Source organism: Stegostoma tigrinum, chromosome 28 (genome assembly GCF_030684315.1).
Source record: "Stegostoma tigrinum isolate sSteTig4 chromosome 28, sSteTig4.hap1, whole genome shotgun sequence".
Taxonomy (NCBI): Eukaryota; Metazoa; Chordata; class Chondrichthyes; order Orectolobiformes; family Stegostomatidae; genus Stegostoma; species Stegostoma tigrinum.
Genome location: NC_081381.1, coordinates 15869535 through 15886644, shown reverse-complemented (window position 1 = coordinate 15886644; position 17110 = coordinate 15869535). Strand labels below are relative to the sequence as shown.

Below are 17110 nucleotides of genomic sequence, written 5' to 3'. Positions count from 1 at the left end.
CAAAGCCAGAATCTGTTTTCCACAAATCTCAAACTGTGTAGTGACTCTCTGCTTCATTAACTGAAAATTAATATTCTCACAAAGCATATGGATAACGAAGAGCCACAAGACACTCATCACTGAATTAAGCTGTTAATAGATGACCGTAAGCCGAACCAAAAATAGCAACTTGCAAATTTTTAGTTAAACTAGTGACACTGTCCTTATGAACACAGAATGTAATGTTAAAACCATTATAAAATCATTAATAGAAATTTCTTCAATTAAATTCACCATATAGGAATTCTACCAAATAAATATCAACTGAATCAAGTATTGATCCATCACTCTCGATGTACTTTTTAAACACAGTACCAAGTTACAAACAATTTAAATGCATTGAGACCAGCTGAAGATATATCTTTTTAATCATTAACTGAGATCAAGAGCTAAAAGGGGGAATTTCAATCTTCATGCTCTCATTCCATGCTTGATATTTATTTATTCCCTCTCCCTTCTCAAAGCATTGTGTTATACCACGCTAGTTTTCCTGTGGGACCTTACCTAAGTGATAATGGACTGTCAGTGTTGGTAAGTTAGTCAGTTGCAGAAGAATCAATTTCTGCCTTCCTCCAACCACGAACATTTTCCTGCTCAAGTCATTGGACTCTGTTTAGGTACAGAAATGGGGCTGTTTTCCTCTGTTACCAGCCTTAACTGCTATCCTGGTTGAGATCAGCCAACTCAACACCGATTAGGCAATGAAACAGCATGTCTTCATCAAGTGAGTCAACAGTGGGACCAGTAAGAAATTCATTGACACTGGACATCTGAAACATAGAAAATAAGAGCTGGAGTTGGCCATTTGGCCCATTGAGTCCTCTTCACAATTCAACATTATCACTGGCTGCTTCTCTACCTCAACGCTGCAATCCTACTCTCTCTCCCCAGATCCTTGACATCTTTAACCTCAAGAAACTTTTTACTCCTGGAGAGAATAAAATAATGCAAAATATGAGATAGCCTGTGACTGCCATGAGATACTGACAAACCCCCAATGTCAAAAGGCAGAACATAATGGAGCTAATGACCAAAGCAAAGAATTACACACCAAGTGGTAGCAAAGTGTGGAGCTGTATGAACACAGCAGGCCAAGCAGCATCTCAGGAGCACAAAAGCTGATGTTTCGGGCCTAGACGTCAGCTTTGGTGCTCCTGAGATGCTGCTTGGCCTGCTGTGTTCATCCAGCCCCACACTTTGTTACCTCGGATTCTCCAGCATCTGCAATTCCCATTAACTCTCACACAACAAGTGGTGCCTTTTATATGTAACGCTATGGGTGTTGGAATATTTTGATTTAAAGGCTGGAAGTAAAAGACTCAATATTACCATATGTGTATTAATGGTATTAGTCCTGCATATGAAGGATGTAAATTTAGCGTCAGCATTAATTTGAGAAACTTTCTATGAGAGAAAATAGAGCAACAATAAATATTTGGCAACATTAAAAGTGCTGCATTTAAAACCTCATCCAGCAGCCATTATTTTCTAATAGGACCTTATTGCAGTTTAATATTATTCAATATAAATTCTTCCCTTGTGCTGAATGTCCTTCATGAAGTTCATTTTCTCTGAGATGGAATTTTACACTGACTAATCATTACCTCAACAGACAGTTTGTTTCAGCCCTGCAGCAAATAGTCTTCACACCAGTGAACACTAGTATTGATTTTGTTTAACAAAATAGATAAAGGCATGGACAGGAGGAATAGATTGAGTTACATTAGATCACAGCCATGTTGCTATAGCTGTTAAATTAAATAAATGTCCTCTGATCAAACCTGTGCTGTCCTCCCAATGAACCTTTCATACATCAAAACTGAAAACCAATGACCAAATGACGATGTGAAATATAAGATTCTTAAACAACAATAAAAGAGATGCATTTGTAAACCAGAGATAGCAAGAACTGCAGGATAACAAAGTGTGAAGCTAGATGAACACAGCCGACCAAGCAGCATCTTAGGAGCACAAAAGCTGACGTTTCGGGCCTAGGGTCTAGGCCCGAAACGTCAGCTTTTGTGCTCCTAAGATGCTGCTTGGCCTGCTGTGTTCATCCAGCTTCACACTTTGATATCTTGGATTCTCCAGCATCTGCAGTTCCCGTCATCTCTGATAGCAATGATGCAGATGCTGGAGTCAGAGATAACACAGTGTGGAGCTGGACGAATGCAGTATACCAGGGAGCATCAGAGGAACAGAAAAGTTGGCGTTTTGGGTCGGGACCCTTCTCCAGAAAATTCTTCAGATTTTCTGAAGAAGGGTCCCAACCCAAAACATCAACGTTCCTGCTCTTTTGATACTGCCTGGTCTGCTGTGTTTCTCCAGCTCCATGCTGTGTTATCTGCATTTATTAACCAACTTTCATGGGTTCGAGATTTCCCAAAACACTTTCAGAACTCACACAACATCAGGTTATAGTCCAACAGGTTTATTTTAAATCACAAATGTTCAGAACAGCTGTTCTGTTGTGTGATTTCCGACTTTTCCAGCCCAGTCCAACACCAGCACCTCCACACTAAAATACCTTGCAATTGATGAAGCATTTTTGAAGTGTTAGTTACTTTGTAATATAGGAAACATGGCAGTCAGTTAGTGCACAGAGGCTCCCACAAACTGTTATAGATAGGGACCAGCCAATCTGTTTTAGTGACTTTGACTAGGGGTTGAATGTTGGCCAAGAAGAACTGCCCTGCATGTTTTTTTTGAACAATTGGTCTGCGTTGGTTTTCTGATTTTGCGGAATTAATTATGATTTCCTCACCAGAAGACTGGAATAATAATCTCATGAATAGTTGGCATTAGGACAGGATCAAAAGTAATAAACGAGATTCTTTGTATCATGAATGACAACCTCTTGATGTCTCAGGTGAACAGACACCAGTGGAAAAGTGACTAGTAAAGGGTGAACTGGAACACTTTAAGCTCAAAAGAGCTTTCCTGGCAGTCACATGATTTAGTCAATGGGCTCATGTACAAAGGAACATCGTTCCCAGGAACATCCAGTCATTATATTTCTGATCAATTTTTCAAGCAACATTATCTTCAGTAGTTCTCGAACAATAATAAAGTAACATTTCTTACATCACAACAGCAACTTTCACTTCCAAAAATGCTTCGTTTCCCGTGAAGAGATTTGGGATGCTCCAAGGTCATAAAGGATATTGCTATATACTTGCAAAATCTTTTATCAGAAACATTTCACTCTGTCACTTTTCACTGCTACAGAGAGGCGACATTTGTTTACTTTTGCAATCCTGTTTCAGGATCATTTGTTCTTACTTTTCATTTACACAGCAGATAGGGGCGCAGCTTTGATTTATTTTCCAGCTAATCTTAGCTGTAATATTAGGATCATAGAATGGTTACAGAAAGAAGGAGCCTATTCACCCTTTTATGCTTATATCAGCTCTCCGCAAGAGCAACTCTCCCAGTTACAATTCCTGCCATTTCCCTGTTCTGATTATTTTTCCATTCACATGGTTATCTAACAGTGGCATGGTGGTTAGCACTGCTGCCTCACACTTCAAGGGGCCTGAATTTGATTCTAGCCTTGGGTGACTGTCTGGAGTTTGTATGTTCTCCTCGTGTCTGCATGGGTTTCCAATGGGGGTTCCAGTTTCCTTCCACAGTACGAAGACAAGCAGACAAGGGGAATTGGCCACACTAAGCCGCCCCAAGCGTCTAGGTTTAGTGGATTAGCCATGGTTAATGTGGGGCTTTAGGGGTCTGGGTTTGGCTGGGTTGCTTTTTGGAAGCTTGGTGCAGACTTGATGGGCTGAATGGCCTGCATCTACACTATAGGGATTAAATTAGTTTTCTTTATGGAAACCATAATTGAATCAGCCTCCTCTTTATTCCAAGGCATTTCATTAGAGATTCTTGCTGAGTAAAAAAATTCCACCTCTGTCAGTGATAATGGGAACTGCAGATGCTGAAGAATCCAAGATAACAAAGTATGGAGCTGGATGAACACAGCAGGCCAAGCAGCATCTCAGGAGCACAAAAGCTGATGTTTCGGGCCTAGACCCTTCATCAGACAGGGGGAGGGGGCGAGGCAACTGGAATAAATAGGGAGAGAGGGGGAGGCGGACCGAAGATGGAGAGTAAACAAGATAGGTAGAGAGAAGAGTATAGGTGGGGAGGTAGGGAGGGGCTAGGTCAGTCCAGGGAAGATGGACAGGTCAAGGAGGTGGGATGAGGTGGTAGGTAGGAAATGGAGGTGCGGCTTGAGGTGGGAAGAAGGGATTGGTGAGAGGAAGAACAGGTTAGGGAAGCAGAGACAGGCTGGCCTGGTTTTGGGATGCAGTGGGGGGAGGGGACGAGCTGGGCTGGTTTTGTGATGCAGTGGGGGGAGGGGAAGAACTGGGCTGGTTTTGGGATACGGTGGGGGAAAGGGGAGATTTTGAAGCTTGTGAAGTCCACATTGATACCATTGTGCTGCAGGGTTCCCAAGCTCATGTCATGCTGCTGCTTTCAACATATGCCTTAACTCAGAGTATTCTCGTTCCTGACCCTTCTGCCAATGTAACACTTTCTTCGTCTTTTGTTCAGACCCCTTATGCTTTTGAGCCCTTTGATCAAAATCCCCTTTAAATATTCTATTTCTTAAGTAGAACAACTCAGCTTCTCCAAACCATGCAAGTTATAAAGTTTCATATCTAAGAAACAATTATGAAAGTTTTCTGCACACTTTCTAAAGTGTGGGGCCCCAGAATTGAACACAATATTGTAGCTGAGGCTGAACCAGTGTTTTCTACAAGTTCATCGAAAGCACTTGGCTTTTTCACTCCATGCCCCTGTTTAGAAAGCCTTGGATTCCATATTCTGCTTTCTCAAACTACCCTACCAAACTACAGTGATTTGTACATACCTACCGCCAAGCTCACTCTGCTTCTGTGCACCTTTTTAGATTTGGAGAGTGTTAAATGAGGGCAGGAGATTTTTCACAGCAAGACTGGTAACTTTGGAATTTAAATTGTATCGGAACTACCTCTCACAACTCACAATTACTGCTGAAGATTAAGTTACCAACCTCTGTTGTGTCCACCCACACAGCACAGAGAAAATCTGTGTTAAATGAAGAAAAGGCAAAAAAGGGATATCAGACTCATAATGGTTAGATGAAGGAATGGTTAATACATTTGCAGATGACATCAGAATTGGTGATATAGTGGACAGTGAAGAAGTTTACCAAAGATTACAAAGATGTAATCAGTTGGGTCAATGGGCTGAAGAGTTGCTGCAATTTGGATAAATGTCAGATATTGAAGAGTAATTTGGATAAATGTGCAGTATTGCATTTTGCTAAAACAAACAAGGGCAGGGCTGACACAATTAAAAGTAAGGCCTTTGGTAGTGTTGTAGAACTCAAGAGACATAGAGTTTGGTCTGATTGGACCGAAGGGCCTGTTTTCATGCTGTGTGACTATGGCTCTATAACTAGGAAATACCACGACAACGCTGCTTTGTGACATGTAAGTGTTACTTATAGTTTTGTAGCAGTCCCAGTGGAAAGAAATTGGAAATGAAATAAACAGCTTTTATTTAAAAGCTTCAAAATTATGTAACACCTAGGGACCACAATCGCAGAAAATAGAGGCCCACATTGATGCCACGATTAACATTTACACATGGTTTCCAGTGGGAAATTTCCAAAAGGGCAGCACCTGTCAAATGAAGGAAACAGAATAATATTTTCCAGGAATGTCCTAAACAATAAGCTGACCCATTTGTAGGATGAATGAGAAACAGAAACGGATGCAACGAAACATCTTTAATCCCCGGCCCAAACTCTTTGCAGGGAGTCAATATTCATAATTCACGGATGTTCTCAGCTATTCTCCTCCTGATGTTTTAACATTCGGTTTTATTCAGGGACCTGCTTATAGAGTCAAAGAGTCGTACAGCACAGAAACAGACCTTTCGGCCCAGCCAGTCCATTCCAACCATGATCGCAAACTAACCCAGTCCCACCTGCCTGTACTTGGCCCATACCCCTCCAAACCTTTCCTATTCACGTACTAATCCAAATGTCTTTTAAACGCTGTGATTGTACCCACATCCACCACTTCCTTAGGGAGTCCATTCCAATTATCAGTAAATTCTGTTGAAAGATCTTAACCACAAAATGTTAATTTGCAATTTCTCTTCACAGATGCTCAATGGTCTCCTTTACATCCGGTTAAGTTAATTTTGTTTGTGCCTTGTAAGAATACTTTTCCCCTGAGTGAAATTCTGTAACTAGTAGTGCCTCCTTTCTCCGACTCCAAAACTGTCCTTGGCAGCATCTGTTGATTGTAAACTTTCTTGTGGTCCTTTCAGCCCATTTTGGTCATGTAAAAAATGCCAATGACGTTAACTACAAATCTGCGGCCGTCTGCCGCAAGATAGACCCCCAGAGAAATTCTCTTGCAACTCCATTAGCAGCCAGATATGGAGCAAGGAATCCATGCTTCTTTTAAAAAAGAAATGGTCCTTTTCACCATTGAGAAATTTCCTCAGCAGCCCACTCAAACTGCAGACTGAAGGAGTAAAAATGGCCAACTTTACCTGCAACGGTTTTAATTAAAACGGGTTTCAATTTCACAAATGTTGGCGTGACCCATCTTCTGAAGCATTGATTTAATTAAAAAAAATAACACTCATGACTGTTTCATGCAACCAAGATGAGTACAAAATTTGTAATTTGAACAGATGATTTGCTTACACCCAGGCTACATACTAGCATTTTAACTGGAGCATCAGTAGAGTACTCTGATCTGTCTAGGACTGATGACCTCCTGACTGTCAGTCTGTGCGCAGCACTGCAATTAACTAGCGTGTGGGATAATTTCTGTCCCAGGCACATGGATTTGAGGAAGTTTGCTTTGGGAATTTTTATCCTGCTTTGCATGCGGTCAGGTATTGCTAACAAGGAGCACTGGAGCTATCAAGGTAAATAAAATGCTCACTATATCTATGATTTAATTTCACGCAAAATTTAGATCAGCAATAATTGTCCTAATTTTCAACCAGAATGCATGGATTGGAGAAGGAATGATGTCCTGGAAAATTAATTTGATGCTTAGATATAAAGTTGTAAGAAATTTCTGCCCGTGAAAAAATGTGGAATGCAAGGTAAGAGTTTGACAGTAAATGGGTGTGAAGGTGTTTTCTGAGTTTCTCTGTCCTTTACATGTTTACTAGAAGGAGACTTGAATGAAGCCGTTTGGGGTTTGAAGTATCCGGCCTGCATTGGCTTGCACCAATCTCCAATCGATATTCAGAAGAAAAAAGTGAAGTTTAATATGACTCTACCCCATTTGGAGTTAAGTGGATATGATGGACCACATGAGGGACCATTCCTGATGATCAATAATGGACATTCAGGTCTTGCTTCTTTTCATTCTACGTTTTATCAATGACATGGCCTTTTCTTTAAATTTCCTGAAATAATCATACCTATGATTGATTGTCTAGTGTATCCTTTCCTTAATTTTCCCAATCCTTACTAAGAAGGTTTTTCCTCTTGCTGATGCTATTTTCCAAAGATGGGGCAGCCCTTTGCATTTCATCCAAATGATTTATTCCCATGGAGTGCTGCCATTAGCTTATGTGTCCCTTGAATGGAATTAATAAGCTTGGGTTCCTACTCCTCAATGATCTCTTGTAACCACTGCTCACAAATGGACCTGTGAAACGGCTTTGGCTCTGATAATTCTCCATGGAATTGTTCCATGTGCTACCTAGCTCTCTCTACTCCATTTTTGGTGTCTGAACCTTCAACCCTCCGCATCTAATTTTGTGGATCTTGCTCCCTGAACCCTTGCTCCTTGCTGCCTTCATCTCAATCTTTAAATACATTCCCTTTTGATCTGCCCTTGACATTTCCCTGCTAAATCTCCAGCTGTTACCCAATGTCTGCTTCTTTGTGTAGCGACATAAGTCATTTTTCATGTTAAAGGCACCACATAAATAGGCATTGTCATTAAATCCATTGTGTTTATGGAAGCAATTCGGAGGTACTGTAGTTACAATACGATGCCTAAAATTCATTATGCAAACTTACAAAGATAATAATTAGCTGTCAGGACTGTGTTCAACACATTTCATGGGACTATATGTTTTATACCTGCTGTATATAGTTAAAAATTAACAGTTTGTACATTTATATGGTTCATGATTTTAAAACTATTGAGCAATGCTCTGAGGAAGATGCACATTTTAACGTGTAACCTTGTGCATTCTGCTTTCATAGTTGCAATAAACTTGCCACCCTCCATGTTTATCAGCAAAGGGTTGCCAAATCGTTACACAGCCGTTCAGATGCATTTCCACTGGGGTGGCCTTGACCTGGAGAGCAGTGGCTCAGAGCATACAATTGATGGCATCCGCTATGTGGCAGAGGTATAGAGAATACCCTAAACTTACAGCCAATTTCATCTACATTTCAGCGGTAACTACTTCAAGAAAATAGTGTGAGCTGTGGCATACTTTGTGATAAGCTGAGATTGTGAATGGAACTGCAGAAATGAAAATCAATCTTTGCAATTCCACTGTCAAGGTGCCTTCGAAACAAACATCTTGCAATGTTGCAAATATTAGTTTTCTCGTAGCATTGAGAGTGCAATCTGTTTATTATTTTGTTTTAAAACACAAGCCAGTTAATAAGTAAATTGTTGAATAAAGTATATATTGATTGATTTAAAATATAACCAGATGATACCTGTCTGGCCTTCCTGTAAAAGGGTTGATATTCTCCTGAAATAATTTGAGCAAATTAGGCATCTGCCAAATGGTCTAATGGTCTACGAGCCCGGATAGCTGTTTGTTTGCCACTCTGCCCAAAATCTAGACGCGGCTCCATAGTTCTTGCTTGGTCTTTCAAACCAGGCTTCTAAAGCGAACAAATAATCCTACAAAGAGCCCCATTGCAGTGTTGTAGTTGCTGTCAGTGTAAATGTCCACAGTGTGAACATTAGTGACTAGGTGAATGGATGTATGAGTGAATGGGCAGGGGATTGGGTAAGGTGTAAGTGGATAGGTGAAGTAGGAGGACCTGGTCGCAGGCGAGCAGGGTGATAGTGATCAGGTGGGAGCTAGGCAGGGTGGTATGTGGGTAAGTAGGTGAGTGGGAGGTGGGGTTTGAGAGATTCTGGATTAGGTTGCAAAGAGTAGTCAGATCTGGTGCTTGGTAAGTCTGATCAGGGGAAGGGTCTAGGCATGGTTGGCGAGTGTAGTTGGGTCAGGTTGGTGTTTGTTTGGAAGAGGGTTAGGTGTGCATTCAGGGGTTTAGAGGAATCAGAGTTAGGCGCTAGGTTTTAGGCATGGCAGCTGAGTGGATAGCACCGCTGCCCCACAACACCAGGAGCCTTGGGTGACTCTCTGTGTGGAGTTTGCTCATTCTCCCCCTGTCCCTGTGGGTTATCTCCGGGTGCTCTGGTTTCCTCCCGCAGTCCAGAGATGTGCAGGCTAGGTGGATAGGTCATGCTAAGTTGCCCCATAATGTCCTGGGATGTGCAAGTTAGGTGAATTGTCCATGGGAAATGCAGGGATAGGGTGGGGGATGGGTCTGGTAGGGATACTCTGCAGAAGTTCTGTGCAGGCTCGATTGGCCAAATAGTCTCTTTCTGCACTGTCGGGATTCACTGATGGGACAGTCAGGTTGAGTTGGGAGTAGTCCAGATCCTGGAATTGGGTATTTGGTGGAGGGGGTGGACTCAAAAAGTTGAAAGTGTAAAATTTCCCAAATAACTACCTCTGTAAGTACCACAGAACTGTCTAAAGTCTATGACCCTCCCTCAGAAGATGAGATTTTTTGCGGAGGCTGCCATATTTGAAGGCTGAGTGGGGGCCTGTGATATAAAACAGGTGGCCATCCCATTGCCTTCCCAGCCACCATCCAGTTGTCCTAGCCCATATCATGGTGAGGCAGGGTGGAGGTTAAGGCATCAGCCTGTCCACTATTTGGCATTTTGAAGGCCTTGTGGCTAATTAAGACCACTCAGGGCCTGAATCCATCTCTGCCACCATATAAGAGTGGGGCAAGAACTCCAACTTCGGGTAAAAGTTTGAATAAATGGGGAGTACCTCCTTTGCAATGTCCTCTATGGCCAGCCAAGATGGTAACTATCCCTTTGTCTCCCCAATACCTCACCTTGTTAAACAATCTCCTCCACTCCATCATCATGAGGGTCCTTAATTCCCCACTGATCTTCCTTTGACTTGCTTGCAGTTCCAGCAGTGGCCACTACTTAATCCTGGTGCTGCTGGGACTAGTCAGCTTCCAGGCGGATTGGCTACATCTCTCAAGTGCAGGACCTCTTGTCCATGAGGGGAGAAAGTCCCATTCACTCATTGTTAAGAACACCCTCAACTTAGTATCAACTAAATTGGTGAGCTGCTGACCCACCTTTTTACCAGGATTTGGTAAACAATACACACATGCCCTCTCTATAAAATTTAGACTGACAATGTGTGAACTGTAGCCAGTGCTATACGCTTACCTTAAGTGCAAAGGATACAAATTTAACTTCCTAACATGTTGGTGAGTAACATACTGGTTTGTAGAAAGACATCATCTGGTTTGATTTTGATTGCATAGCACCCAGTTCTTGAGTTCTCTGTTGGAAGGCAGATCTGACCCGTAGCTCCGCTATGGATAGGGTAAGGAGGACGGTGACAACTCTACCCCACCTAGAACGGGAATCATCCCCCTTGCCGTTAACACCAATCTGTCACAGCAGCTGTCTTACCAACCGAGCTATCCACTCCCCCACCTGAATTACCATGTTGTGGCCAAAAGGTACAGATGGTGCTGGTGAGAGATAGTGGGAGCTGCCGATGATGGAGAATCTGAGATAAAATGGTGTGAAGCTGGATGAACACAGTAGGCCAAACAGCATCGGAGGAGCAGGAAGACCGATATTTCGGGTCGAGACCCTTAGAGCTTTACTATCTTTCCATTACACTGCTGGGGAGCATAATTTTTGACATTGTAATTTTCACCCACTTATTGCCCAAGATAATAAAGTGTGAAGCTGGATGAACACAGCAGGCCAAGCAGCATCTCAGGAGCACAAAAGCTGACGTTTCAGGCCTAGACCCTTCATCAGAGAGGGGGAAGGGGTGAGGGTTCTGGAATAAATAGGGAGAGAGGGGGAGGCGGACCGAAGATGGAGAGAAAAGAAGATAGATGGAGAGGAGAGTATAGGTGAGGAGGTAGGGAGGGGATAGGTCAGTCCAGGGAAGACGGACAGGTCAAGGAGGTGGGAAATGGAGGTGCGGCTTGGGGTGGGAGGAAGGGATGGGTGAGAGGAAGAACAGGTTAGGGAGGCAGAGACAGGCTGGGCTGGTTTTAGGATGCAGTGGGGGGAGGGGAAGCGCTGGGCTGGTTGTGTGGTGCAGTCGGGGGAGGGGACGAACTGGGCTGGTATTGCCCAATGCTAGTGGGTTAATCTGTATAGGTGTGTGCTCCTACCACCTGAACTCATTCCATCGACTATTCTTTGTGTCAGCAGCTAATCGTACCAACCCTGACCTCACCCAGTGTTCACATTGTACTTATTGTACACCCTAGACTCCCAGATCACTTCAGTAAGCACATTGGAGTTGGGATGTTCCTGGCTGCTATATAATATAGAGCCATTACGGCTCAAAAGGAGGCTATTCAGACCTTCAAATTCACACTGTGGTTTGTGACTCATTAGCTGGACAGATGATTTCCAAAGCAGAGCGACACCAACAGCATTTGCAGACGTTACTGTAAAGGATTGCTCTTCGCAAACTCTCCCCTCACCTGAGGGATGTTGACCCTCAGGTTAAACCACCGCCTGTTGTCTTTCTCTAATGAGAGAGCAGCCCTATGATGTAAGACGATAGTGACCTTTATCTTACCTACCAGTATGCCATGTAACATGTTCAAACAGCACGACTGAAAAGAGTGGACTGCAATGAATTGATACCTTTTTAAAAAAATTGTTTTTCAGCTGCATATTGTTCACTATAATTCAGACAAATACAGCAGCTTCTTGGAAGCTTCCGATAAAGCAGATGGATTGGCCGTGCTCGCATTTTTCTATGAGGTATGCTTCAAGGGAAGTCATGCAAACGCGACACTGGTAAGACAATAAAATCCAGGCTCTAACTTTTTAGCAGAGGCTCTGGCATCCTAACCAAGTGACCATCAGGATTCCTAGCTGGAAGAGCACCAGGATATGCTGAGCAGTCCCCATTGGGTTAGTGGGTACAAACAAAAGTGTGTAGCAACTGGTGCGATCATCTTTTATTGTGATTGATCATCAATCTCTCAGTGACATTTACTGGGAGAGCGTCATTAGGATCTCTACTGGTTAAAAGCTGGTTTGATTTTAATCACACAGCACCGTATTCTTGACTTTTGTGTTGGATGGCAGATCTGATGGATAGCTCCATGATCTCCACTATGGATAGGACAAGGGCAGGTTACAAGCTCATCAATCTAGTTCACACATGCTGTCATACCAACTAAGCTATCTGCTCCCACATCAGAGTGGGAATTACTGTGGTAACATCCATTTTTACACACTTGTTGTAGCCAGGATCTACAGAGAGTACTAGCAGAGGCTTTACTTTCTTTCCATTACATAGCTGATCAGAAACCTAAGATGCTGCTAGGCCTGCTGTCTTCATCCAGCTCCACACTTTGTTATATCATTGATCAGAAACCTTTCCTATTTTTAACCACCCGCCAACAGCCCGGCTATTAGCAGGATCACATGTTAGTACTCGGCCTGTTTGACCACATTATAAATCCAATTTCCACAGCTGGAATGGTACTGGAGCTTCCATTTCAGAGGCAGGGAAGTTACTGACAGTGCCATAAAACCCATTGTACTTTATCCCATTGAATTAGGTTGATGTGCTTCAGGCTTTGAAATGCAGTGACATACTGTACCAAATACTTTGCTAAAAACACTCTCAAAGAATGGTTAAACAAACTGCTTTTGGTCCCTATTGGTTGAGGAGGGAATACGGGATCACCATTTTCTAGCATGGCTCTTTAATGTACTGTGTCAAAATTTGGAAAGATGCTTCTTCCTTCCAAAGCCCTCCTCTGAGACTGACTTCTGTCTGTGGGAGTCACTACTCTCTGTGGATCTGTTAAAGCTGAGGGCCATTATCCTCCATGTGGAAGGACAACAGAGTCAACCCAAGCCAACAGTGTACTAAGGAACAGAAATGAAGGTAAATTGCATGTTAATTCCTCAAAGGGAGTAGCTTCAACAAGACAAGCAAAACATATAAACTGTTGGAAAGGCTAGCATGATTGAACTAAGGTTGCTGAAGAGTGCATGTTGCATATGGTCATACAAATCAATTAAACTTCACGTCTCTGAGACTACTCTTCAATTGAGTCTAGTAGATTAGAAAAAGCTGTAATTAATTACACAAAGGGTTGATATCATTTATTTAGCATTGTGAGGGTGCTTCATGACATAAGATGCAGAAATGGCACTGCATTACTGCTGATGTTAGTGAAGTGTAGAATGGTTAGGACTGCATAAGTATCAAAATGTCAGTCCTAATTTCAAACCAAACACATTTGACTGACACAGAACAATGAAACACATGCACAAATTCTGACGAGCCATCAAAATAGAAAAAAATGCTGCCAATGTCTAATGGATCTGTCAATTTCTGGCCAGGAAAAGATGGGTGGAAGTTACAAACGTAAACCTTCATCAGACCCAGGGTGAATGCTCATTATTAATTGTACAGGCCACTGAAGATGCCATGCAGTGCCACAGTGTGAAATGAGGCAGTGGGGTACCATGGGCAGGTTGGGAGAGCAAATTACTTCAGAGAATGGACCCTAACGAAGAAGAAGGATGGGAGCAGGAGAATGTGAGGGGTTCATAAAAAAAATCCAGATAAACGCCCAAACTAGGAGAAATTCAGTTTGGACTGTAAGCTTGTTTGTTTAGCCCGAATTGAATTCTGCAGTGATGCACGCATCCTTTCTGCATTTTGTGTTGTCGAGTGCCCGAGGTTGTATGTGCGCAATTAAGAAGATAAATTGAAAGGGGTCAGTGACTCCTGCACTGAATTTTAATCATGATTTCACATGGGACTGCGATAGATTATATTGGAGTCAACTTGAAGAGAACTGGTTACTGCTGGGTTTTGTCCTTGTTCTTAATTAGTGGGATCAACTTGCTAATTAAGTGCGTCTTGAATTGTTTTATCTGTCAGTTAGGAAGCCTACTTCCAACTTAAAAGTGCGCCTGAGTGAATCGGAAGTCCATATTTGGCTTAGTGAGCTTGCAACTTGATTGGATTTATCACAGAGCAATAAAAGTACATGGTTAGAAAAAAAGATTGGAACCGAAGTTGTTACTGTGTCACTGCCATGGCTAGGGCTGTCGATGAGACACATTTTCACTGTTTCCTATTTAAGCAGACTTGCAATCCACCTGTATCAGTTAAGGTGGAACATTCATTATTGAAAGAGCACCTCTTTTGTTAGATAATAACAATTGACAGGTAATTCACAATCTCCAAATCTTCTTTCAGCAGGAACCATAAGCAAACATCATCCAAAAAAAATCCCATCCTGCTGCCTATAAATTAACTTGCACCAAGTCTCCTTCAGCTCTCATCCCCGAATGTGCTCACTCATATCATCTGCAGGGTCCAGCTACATCTCAATATTGAACATTCTCACCCTTGCTTTTGACCCTTGCTGTTTATTTTTCTGTAATCTTCTCTAGCCCCATAACCTGCTGGGAATTCTGCATTTCTCTAAGTCTGACATTTGTCAATCCCTGTTTTCCTTCACCCCTTTCATTTGATTTCAGAGGTAGCTGTGTATCTGGCTATCAAGACCCTAAAGCTGTGCAATTGTATCCCCAAACCTCTCTGCCTGTTGAACTCTCTTCTTTCGTAAAACCTACCTTTTCAATCAAACTTTTGATCGCTTGTCCCAATGTCTCTCTTTCCGATTTGGTGTCTGATTCTGATGGATAATGCTGCTGTGAAATGGATCGGATGCTTATTACTTTGGAGTCACTACATAAATGCAAGTTGGCCTTTGATTTTATAAGCCTTTTAAGGAAAAGTACAGTTTCTTACACTTGTGACAGAAGAGTGAAGCTAGTGGGAAGACAGGTAATGCACGTTCTAGTGTACTCACATTCCAGAATCATACAACATGGAACAAATCTTTCAGAAGGAGAAAGCACATCACAGACCCAAATAACACAAAGTTATTTATTGCTACAATATTGAGGCCATTTTCAAAGACCTCCTCAAATATTCTTCAAAATGATCCTCTTCCAAGTTTTCCCATCCAGCTTTCCTCCATATCCCTGCCCCTGCTTCCTCTTGCTATATATCTATTTCACTCTGTCAAAGTCCTTAGAGATAACAGAAGTGCTGTAGAGTAAGTTGAAACACAGCAAATGAAATAGTCACTAGGCTTGTGTGGCAGGGATGTGTCCATCTGTGATTTTCTGACTGGAATTTGGTCTTTTCTCAGGATGGGCACTTCGAAAACACGTACTACAGTGGCTTTATATCCAGCCTAAGCAAAGTCAGATATGCAGGTACATTGCTTTCTCTGCAAACTTTCTAACCTTTCTGGCAGCCTTAAGAAAGAACTTGCATTTATGTGGCACCTTTAAGCATGTCCAAAGAGCTCTTAAGGTGGATTTAGTGTTTTAATGGATGGAAATGCAGCCTTTAATTTGCACAGGATGGGGGCCCACACAACAATCATAGAACGAAGCAGCACAGAAGCACCATTGTATCTGCGTTGTCTGTTCAAAAGAAATAGCCAAAATTCCATTCCCCTGATCTCTCTCCATAACCCTGCAATTCTCCCTTTCTCTTCAAATAAAAGGTAATGAAATACATGGATTGGGAGGTGATAGCTAGTGGTCGTACCACTGCTAATAATCTAGAAAGCCCGGTAATGTTCTGGGGACCTGGAACTGAATCCTGCCATGGCAGATGATGGGATTTGAATTCAATAAAATCTGGAATTAACAGTGTAATGATGAATCTGAAATTATTGGGGGAAAACTCACTTGGTTGACTCGTTCTTTACAGAAGAAGCCTTCCATTCTTACCCGGTCTGGTGTATGTGACTTTTAACTGCCCTCTGGGCAATTAATGCTGGGATAGCTACATCGCTATGAATGAATGAAAGTATACAATGTTGCTTACTAGCATTGGTTTTGGGATAAACATTACACTCTTTATCTTCTTTAGATATTATCCTGGGTACTTTTACATCTAAGCGGTTGGAAGAATGAGTCAGCTCTAAGTCATTATTTGAAAGATGTTATAGAACATAGAACATTGAACATAGAACAATGCAGCACAGAACAGGCCCTTCGGCCCTCGATGTTGTGCCGACCTGTGAACTAATCTAAGCCCCTCCCCCTACACTATCCCATCATTATCCATATGCTTATCCAAGGACTGTTTAAATGCCCCTAATTATCTTCTGCAATACTGTACTCCCTTGCCATTAAACTGAAGTGTCAGTCTGGATTTTGTACACTAGCTTCTGGATTAAAATTTGAGCTCAAACATTCTGACTCAGTGCTGAGAGTGCTCTCCATTGAATTACAGCCGATACTGCACAGTCCCAATCTATACTTCCCACATGGGAAAATGATAAAGGTAAAAGCTCATGGGATTCAGGGTAGCTTGACAAGATGGATCCAAAGTGATGGGAACAGAGGGTAGTGCTAGAAGGCTGTTTGTGTGACTGGAGCCCTGCGTGCGAGGCATACCACAGGGATCAGTGCTGGGTCCCTTATGGACTGTGATATTTGTAAATGATATCGAAGGGAATGTGGAAGGGATGGTAAGTAAGTTTGTTATTGACACGAAGATTGACCAGGTGGTTTACAGTGAGGATCTTGGGTTACAGGAGGATATAAACAGATTGGTCAGATGGACAGATCAGTGGCAGGTGGAATTTAAGCCTGGTAAGTATGAGTTGATGCACTTTGGAAAAAGGAAAAAACCGAAGAGGTACTCAATGAATGGCAACTAGGTTGTCTCAGAGGACAAAGGAATATCAGGGTACTTGGTCACA

The 17110-nt window shown here is 42.3% G+C and overlaps 1 protein-coding gene across 3 annotated transcripts in view; it reads left to right on the top strand.

Moving 5' to 3' along the window:
- The first annotated feature begins 6750 nt into the window (after positions 1 to 6750).
- Positions 6751 to 17110, top strand: part of ca6 (carbonic anhydrase VI) — a 28864-nt gene continuing 18504 nt past the window's right edge. For 2 of the 3 annotated variants that reach the window (XM_048561604.2, XM_048561603.2), the window contains exons 1-5: positions 6751 to 6975; positions 7228 to 7410; positions 8279 to 8427; positions 12009 to 12104; positions 15539 to 15605. In XM_048561604.2, the coding sequence (XP_048417561.1) occupies positions 6888 to 6975; positions 7228 to 7410; positions 8279 to 8427; positions 12009 to 12104; positions 15539 to 15605 (583 nt within the window). In that variant the 5' untranslated portion in view covers positions 6751 to 6887. The remainder of the gene's footprint in view (positions 6976 to 7227; positions 7411 to 8278; positions 8428 to 12008; positions 12105 to 15538; positions 15606 to 17110) is intronic. The other variant, XM_048561605.2, reaches the window with a different exon arrangement.